General features: G+C 43.7%; 1 protein-coding gene and 1 long non-coding RNA gene across 2 annotated transcripts; one reads left to right on the plus strand and one right to left on the minus strand.

The window, feature by feature from the left end:
- Window positions 1-2692: 2692 nt before the first annotated feature.
- LOC121014883 (uncharacterized) lies at window positions 2693-4627 on the minus strand. Its single transcript, XR_005783476.1, has 2 exons — window positions 4135-4627; window positions 2693-3328 (listed from the first exon to the last, which is right to left on the minus strand). It is a non-coding gene; the product is annotated as an uncharacterized LOC121014883 (long non-coding RNA).
- Window positions 4628-4726: 99 nt separating this feature from the next.
- On the plus strand, window positions 4727-5578 carry LOC121014882 (malignant T-cell-amplified sequence 1). Its single transcript, XM_040451554.1, has one exon. It carries the CDS (start codon window positions 4869-4871, stop codon window positions 5412-5414), a length of 546 nt encoding a protein of 181 aa, XP_040307488.1. The 5' UTR covers window positions 4727-4868; the 3' UTR covers window positions 5415-5578.
- The last annotated feature ends 2898 nt before the right edge of the window (window positions 5579-8476 follow it).

Below are 8476 nucleotides of genomic sequence, written 5' to 3' on the forward strand. Positions count from 1 at the left end.
ACACGGTAACTTTTTAATCTTCAAACATCGTTCATAAATTGAAGCAATGTGGAAAGAGATATTTTTTATTTTTTAAAATTTATTAAGAAAATGTTTTTAATGTTTATTTCTTTTTGAGAGAGAAAGAGAGACAGAGCTGGAGAAGGGGAGGGGCAGAGTGAGAGGGGGACACAGACTCCCAAGCAGGCTCCAGGCACACAGCCCTACAGGGGGCTTGAGCTCTTGACCTGTGAGATCATGACCTGGGTAGAAGTCAGAGGCTAACGGACTGAGCCATCCAGGCGCCCCGAAAGAGGGATTTTTACATTGAAGCATAGTTAACTTACAGCGTGATACTAGTTTCAGGGGTACGACATGACTCAACGGTCCTGCACATCCCTCAGTGTTCACCATGATGAAACACAGTATCTGTCACCAAACGTTCTCACAATATTATCATGTATTTTATGACTGGAAGTTTGTATTTCTTTAAGAAGAGCCAATAACACGGGGTTAACATGTACTTTTTAACAGACAGCATTTCAGAAATAATCGCCTTACTGTTATTTACAGATAAATATAGAGAAAAAAATTCACAAATTGTAAATCAAGTAGAGGACTATTTAGAATGTGCTTCGCCCGAGCTTGGGAATGTTTGGTGACTTTGTGGAGATGGATTTATTTATTTCGGAAACAGACGTGTATGGTAAAAGTTCCCTATTAGTTGAGAATATTCCCCCCAATACGCACGGTTCCAATCTTGGAGACCCGCTTGGGAGCTTCAGTTTGGTTCTCCTGCCCTCTAGTGGCCATTCGTCAAAATGCAGACAAAGCTGTAGGGAGGTGAAAGGTTTCCAACTCTTAGGACAACCCCGGTGGGTGGTGAATTGTACTCCAAATTTTGAAGATGCGAGGAACCGGACATATTTCCTCGTTCACTCTCCTCACTTTAATTCTGCAACATCACCACTGTGTCTCCATCACAAAGTCCCTTGAGATTCCTGATACAAAACTCAATTCTGGCATCTCTTGACTATTTGACTTAGCACCTTTATCCAAAGCTACAGAAATTTCCCATAAAAATTTTTATGTATTCACTATAATCTTAGACCTTATAAGTACCACACAAAGGGTGTTTTGCAAATAAACAAAGGAAACACTTGTAAATTTACTTGCTCTGTTTCTTACTATAAGTCATTTGTATACTGTATTTTTTTTTTTTATTCCTCGTCACTACACCACATCTTGTGAAGTATACACTGTATTTTTTCAGATTCCATGGGAATAAAATGACACTCAGGGAGGCTGACAGAACTTAGTAAATAGTACATCCTGGGCCTGAGAGTCTGACTTCAGGGTCTGCGCCATAACTTTCCTCCTTTTTAAAAAATGTTTTTTAAGTTTACTCACTAATTTTGAGAGAGAGAGAGAGAGAGAGTGCGAGCAGGGTAGTGGCAGAGAGAGGGAGAGAGAGAATCCCAAGCAGGCTCTGCACTTTCAGAGCTGAGCCCAACGCAGGCTCAGACTCATGAACTGTGAGATCATGACCTGAGCCAAAATCAAGCATCAGATGCTTAACTGACTGAGCCCCTCAGGTGCCCCTCTTCCTTCTTAAAAAAATCCAGTTTATTAGTTTTTAGCTGATTTTAAATTATTTACGAGAATGAATTGGTAATGTGTTTCAATGTTTTAACCTGCTCACTTGGGAAAGCAACATTTATGTGTCGTATTTTTTCCTACGCCAATGTAAGTCAGTCTCAAAGACCTAGACTCCTCTATAAAGTTTAAGACCCGGCTCCATGATTTTTGAGAAGCGTAGATTTTAGAAAGACTTAGGATAGAGGTTTTTCATTTTTTAACTTTAACTTCTTTAATTTTTTTTAAGAATGTAAGGTGAAAGTAGTGTTTAGCATCCTTTTCATGGTAGATGAACCAAAGCTAGTTGGCCAAGATCAAGTGCACCCTGGGAAAGAGTTTCAGTGTACAGATTGAATGTGATTTCAGACAAGAATGATTATTAACGCGGCTTAGTCAGCTGAGCATCAGACTTTGGCTCAGGTCATGATCTCACAGCTTGTGGGTTGGAGCCCCACATCGGGCTCTGTGCTGACAGCTCAGAGCCTGGAGCCTGCTTCGGATTCTCTGTCTCCCTCTCTCTCTGTGCCTCCCCTGCTCATGCTCTGTCTCAAAAATAAATAAAACCTTAAAAAAAAAGAATGATTATTAACTTCAAAAAGGCTTTCGTTGCTATGAAACTTCAGAGTAAACTTTCTTAGAGTCGCTTTTCAAAAATAACTCCATTAAAAAAAATCCCTGGGACATTCCTCAGACAGACAGTTTCAGGTCAAATAATTTCTGATTAAGCTACTAGTCATCTAAAGACAGGTCACCCAGCCACTAATGACTTTTCCTCCCTTGAATTTCTACATCTGGTTCATGCTGCTCATAAGGCCACTGAACAACCCAACCCGTAAAACCCAAAGAAAAAGAATTATCCTGTCAGGTTAAGCACACAAAACCCATACATGACAGACAAGGTTAGCTGCTCATATACTAACAGAGCTGTGTCTAGAAACGTGCGACTCTTCTCGGGATCAAAGTCAGTGGAGTGAAATCTCAGGGAGGCGTATCAGAGACCTGGCCATAAATGGGAAAGCTCAAGTCTGGCCAGTTATACTTTATCCTGTGTGAAGAGAGTATTACAACAGTCATGTAACTGTTTTCATGTGAACTTAATAATTATCTACATGAAATATTTAAAACCCAATTATTCCAAGTTCGAATTCAAGCAATTCTCACCCGATCCCTAGGAGATAGGTAATCTTGTTACCCACTTTTGTAATGAGTAAACTGAGGCACATACACATTCAGTCACTTTCAGGATTTCAATCTAGTAAGTGATGGAGCAGGATTCATTCCTGGCTTCTAAGGCCAGGACACGCCAACACCCTGCTATCCTGACTCACGCGACGGTCTTAGTTGTGATGGCTGATTTTATGTGTCAACCTGACTGGTCCACAGGGTGCCCGTATATTTGGCCAAACATTGTTCTGAGCGTTTCTATAAGGGCGTTTCTCCATAAGATTAACATTTTAGTTCACGAAGCAGATTACCCTCCCTGATGAGGACAGGCCTCATCCAAAGCCGGAACAGAACAAAAGGCTGACTCTCCCTTGAGTAAGAAGGGGTTCCTCTTGCCTGATTGCCTCCGAGCTGGGCCATCGGTCTTCTCCTGCCTTTGGACTTGGACTCAGACTGAATTACAACACTGGCTCTCCCGGGTGTCCAGGTTGCTGCTCATTGAGGATGTCAGGACTTCTCAGCCTCCATAAGTGTGTGAGCCAATTCCCTACAATAGATACATATATCCTGCTTATATATTATTATTTATTATGTAGTAATATATATTATATATTAGTTATACCTAGATGTGTATACATATTTCCACATATTTATATATATAAATATATAATTTATAATATGACTTACCTATCTATATTGTTTCTCTGGAGAACCCAGACTAATAGATTTTTGTTCTGAGAATGGGGAGATATATATATGTGTGTGTGTGTTTATATATATATATATATATATATACACATATATATATATACACACATATATATACATATATGTGTATATATTATTTATACATTAAATTATATAAATGTTAAATATATAAATATTAAGCTAATACTTATATATTAAATATATATATTTATTTATAACCCTGACGTGCTGTAAGCTTCCCAAGAATGGGGAAATACGTGCTATTCTCCCACTGTATACCCAGCACCTGTTATAATTCCTGCTGCAGGATAGGCTTCCCAAATTAAGCATGTGTTCACCGGAGAGAAGTGCTAGGTCAAAGAATACAGACATAAAATACACAATTCCTGCCTTCAGGGGCCTCACACTTCTTAGGATGACAAAATCCACATGGACAAAATCTAATTAACTGGCTGGCTTCCATATTAATCCCAAATGGGTATAGACCAGATAATGGTTTCAAAATATACGAATCCCAAGTTGATAGAACTGAAAAGGGAAACACATCCGCACTCGTAGCTGGAGATCTCAATACGCTGCTCAGCAATTTACAGAGTAAGCAGGCAGAAAATCAGTAAGGCTCAAGACGTGAACAACCCTACCCACCTGCGGGACACAGCATTGCACCCAAACAAAGCAGGATGCACACGGTTTACGGGAGCACGTGTGACATCGGCCAGGAGACACCATATTCTGATTAAAAATGAGCGTGGACATCTCGGAATGGATTGAAATCCTACAGGATGTGCATTCCTCCCGGCCGGAAGCCTCTCCTCTCAGGTTCAGGTGCAGAGGACTCAGAGGGAGCAGGCTGCATTCAGGGGTTTGCGAGGACAGTGTCAGAGGGCGGTGGGGCGAAGGGAGGGTGTGAGCGAGGGGAACCGGGAGTAACGACGGGGACTCGGCTCGTCGCGGTGACTCCGCGGGGCCGGACGGCCGGGCCACTCCGGCCTGCTTTCCCGGGCCGTGGCCGGGGTCACTGGAGGGACGACGATTCCGCTTACCGACAGTAAAAGTAAAAACTACCGGCCCCCCGCGCTCCTCTCTTCCGGCCACGGGAACGCCCGCTGCCCCTCCTCTGCCGCCAGCCCCGCCCCTTTACGCACCCGCCCGGCAGAAGAATCTGCGGCCGCAGAACCGCCGGCGCGGGCGCGCCGCCTCCCGAGGGGCGGAAGTCGATCTCACGCAGAGCCGTAAAGCGCGCTCCCTTCCGGTTAACGACAGCCGCCGCTACCTTCCCAGCCGGCCTTCCTCCGGTGAGCGCCCGTGCGGGACCCTCGGAATTGCCGTGTTTTCCCAGCTCGGGGCTGTTCGTGTCGCCGCCCCCTGCGCCTAGGATCATGTTCAAGAAATTTGACGAGAAAGAAAATGTGTCGAACTGCATCCAGTTGAAAACCTCCGTTATTAAGGGCATTAAGAACCAGTTGATAGAGCAATTTCCAGGTATTGAACCATGGCTTAATCAGATCTTGCCTAAGAAAGATCCGGTCAAAATAGTGCGATGCCACGAACACATAGAGATCCTTACGGTAAACGGAGAGTTACTGTTCTTTAGACAAAGAGAAGGCCCTTTTTATCCGACCCTGAGGCTACTGCACAAATACCCTTTCATCCTGCCGCACCAGCAGGTCGATAAAGGAGCCATCAAGTTTGTACTCAGTGGAGCCAATATCATGTGTCCAGGCTTAACCTCTCCGGGAGCTAAGCTCTACCCGGCCGCGGTAGATACGGTTGTGGCAATCATGGCCGAGGGGAAGCAGCATGCGCTGTGTGTCGGGGTCATGAAGATGTCCGCAGAGGATATTGAGAAAGTCAACAAAGGCATCGGCATCGAGAACATCCATTACCTAAACGACGGGCTGTGGCACATGAAGACCTACAAATGAGCTGATCGGAAGGAGCGCACTCGGACTGGCTATGGACGTTGTGCTGTGTCTGTGTCTGTGTGTGACGGCACGAAGATGGTGCCTCTGTGGTTCTGCCTAAGTTCAACAGATGGTTATGCTACGGGAAACAGAAACTAAACGGAAGTAAAGATTTGGAACGAGTACATCTGCCTGTATGCGTGTCTTTGTGAGTGAGTGTGTAGGAGTGGGTGTCTGTGTGTGTCTGCAGAGGGGCGGTTAGTTTCGATTTGCTGCCTTACCTGCCCAAGCGGGTGTGGGTCCAAACACAGGTGGGAATATCTGTGGTAGAAAAATAGATTTCAAAGTGAAGAGACCCAAAGTGGTGAGGGAAGAGCTTGGAGAAAGAAAAGGACTGGAGAGGGGCCTCCGCAACTGTCAGCAGTAGCATTTAAAGGATAAGCAGAGGGGCGCCTGGGTGGCTGAGTGGTTTAAGCGACTTCGGCTCAGGTTATGATCTGCAGTTGGTGGGTTCAAGTCCTGCATCCGGCTCTGTGCTGACAGCTCAGAGCCTGGAGCCCGTTTCGGATTCTGAGTCTCCCTCTCTCTCTGCTCCTCCTCTGCTTAAGCCCGCGTGCTCTCTCTCTCTCTCTCAAAAATAATAATAGTAATAATAATAATAAAGGATAAGCAGACACTCCAGTAAAAAAGTGTACGGCAGGTGTTGGTGAGCGTCTGCCCAACAAGCATCACTCCCTCCCTCCTTGTGGCAGAACTCTGTCCATCCCTTTTCCACATGAAAATCCTGATTAGTCCAGGCCCATCACAGCGGTCTATTTCCCAATGAGACTGGGTCATTTATGGGTGGGCATGGGACCAAAGGCCAAATAGGATCTGACTATTTAGAAATCCTTAGGAAAATGGGGATCTTTTCTCCCACGGTTTTGATTTATTATATAGGTGGGGGATGTGGCCTGTGTTAGGAGGGGCTGTTTAAAGATTTCTGGAAAAGGTTTTCAGGCTCTCAAAGAAAGATGCATGGGGAGAAACAGTCTCCCTGCTTTGGGTGGATGTAGGCATGTGTGGGTTTGTTCTTGTCACGCACATGCATGTGCACGCACACACACACACAAAACCTTGATAAGCATGAAGTCTGATCACGCAAAAACTGAACAGGAAGCAATGGTGCCTTTGATGATTTATGAGCTGATGATGAACCATGGAGACTCCATATATTGGAGCCCCCTATTAAGGGATGTGGCAGTTATGTGAGATAACACATTTTCCTTATAAACTACTTCATTTTGAGTCGAGTTTTCTAAAATTTAAAGCCAATATATCTCAATTTTTACAGAACGGCCTCACAGACCCCCAACTGAAAAATTGTCAATAAAATCGGTCAGCTGGAGGCTCATTGGTGATGTCCCTGTGATCGGTTTCAGGATAATTCATACGAATTGCAGTAGATTTGGGGTGAATGGAAAGTGAAAAGGTAAAATGTGGAAATTTAGACTCCATGTTAGTCCTTACGGAATTTCGGTTGTGAGTGAAAAGATACTGGATAAAAGCTACAAGAAAATTTCAGTCAAGATACTGTGTTTTGGAGTTCAATTATTTTGCTGTTATTTTTATTGTTTTTGTTGCAGGTTGTTAATGGGATAGTTAATATGTTTATATGTTGGGAAAGATTCGCTAAAGGTGGAAATGCTTGATGGGGATCTAATCAGTGCAATAGAAAAGCAGGAAGGAATGGCTTCAAATGGAGACAAGGATGTCCTCAAATCTGTGCGTTTGGATTATCTCTTCACTACAGGGTTGTCCTGTAACAACCGTTAAACTCTCCTCATTAGACCATTTTTTCTTAAAATATTAGGGCTTTTGCCTCTTAATTCTCTACCCCAACCAACACCACCAACTCTGGCCATTGGTGGACACCCATGGAGGACCTGTAAACTCATGGTAATATTCTGGAGCATCGGTGACTGACGAACACTGAGGGAGGCACTCAAGGTAAGCAGCCCACAGTTCTCTTACCATATCCCCACCAACTGTCTCCACCAAAAGTTGAAAGAGGGCCCCTGGATCTTTTCTAAGCCTTCTTTCAGTTTTCATTCATGCACATGCATCCTGTCTCCCGTTATTGGATACTAATCCTTATACCGATACCAAGCCTACTAAACAACTCAAAATGGGAAGCCTGCATACACATTGGAAAGAAGGGAGGGGCCAGAGCTCTATGAACTTCCTGGAATTTCACATAAAATTTGGTGTGTATATTCAGAGGTAGATCTATTGGTTAAAGTGTTCTCTACATTCATATGTTTGAGGTGATCTATGAGCCAAAAGGTTATTATGAACAATTAAAGTAGAAGAGGTTCGTCTCTACTTACTCTTGGCTAATACCAATGCCTAATTCGATGGTGAGGATACTGGCTAATGAAATACAAATAACAGTCACATCTTGCCTCAAGAATCGGCCTACTCAGTGCTACTTAACCCCAAATAGTTCAACAGACATTATTGGGTACATACTCTGGGGCTAGACGCTGGGTTTAGGAGTAAGATGCAAATATAGAAGTATTTTTATATTTACTTGTTATACTTACTCGTTTTTCATATTTATATTTGTTATGTTTATTCTTATACCCTGTTTTCTGGGAGCGTAGTCTCGTTAGGAAAGCAAACATGTAGAAATATAATTTACTTTCACATATTTGTGTGTGTGTATACACCTATATATAGTAAATATATGAATTACCTATTAGAATACCATGTAAATGAATGAGGGAGAGTTGTCTTTGCCTAGAAAATCAAAGAAGACTTCTTAACTAGGGGCTGTCTGAGTGGGAAAAAAAACAAAAAAACAAAAACAGGGGCTCCTGGGTGGCTCAGTCAGTTGAGCGTCCGACTTCAGCTCAGGTCATGATCTCACAGTTGACAAGTTCGAGCCCCGTATCGGGCTCTGTGCTGACAGCTTGGAGCCTGGAGCCTGCTTCAGATTCTGTGTCTCTCTCCCTCTGCCCCTCCCCTGCTCATGCTCTGTCTCTGTCTCAAAAATAAAATAAACATGAGCATGAACAAGGGAGGGTCAGAGAGAGGGAGAC

This window comes from Herpailurus yagouaroundi, unplaced genomic scaffold, assembly GCF_014898765.1.
Source record: "Herpailurus yagouaroundi ecotype Mexico unplaced genomic scaffold, PumYag 203, whole genome shotgun sequence".
Lineage (NCBI taxonomy): Eukaryota > Metazoa > Chordata > Mammalia > Carnivora > Felidae > Herpailurus > Herpailurus yagouaroundi.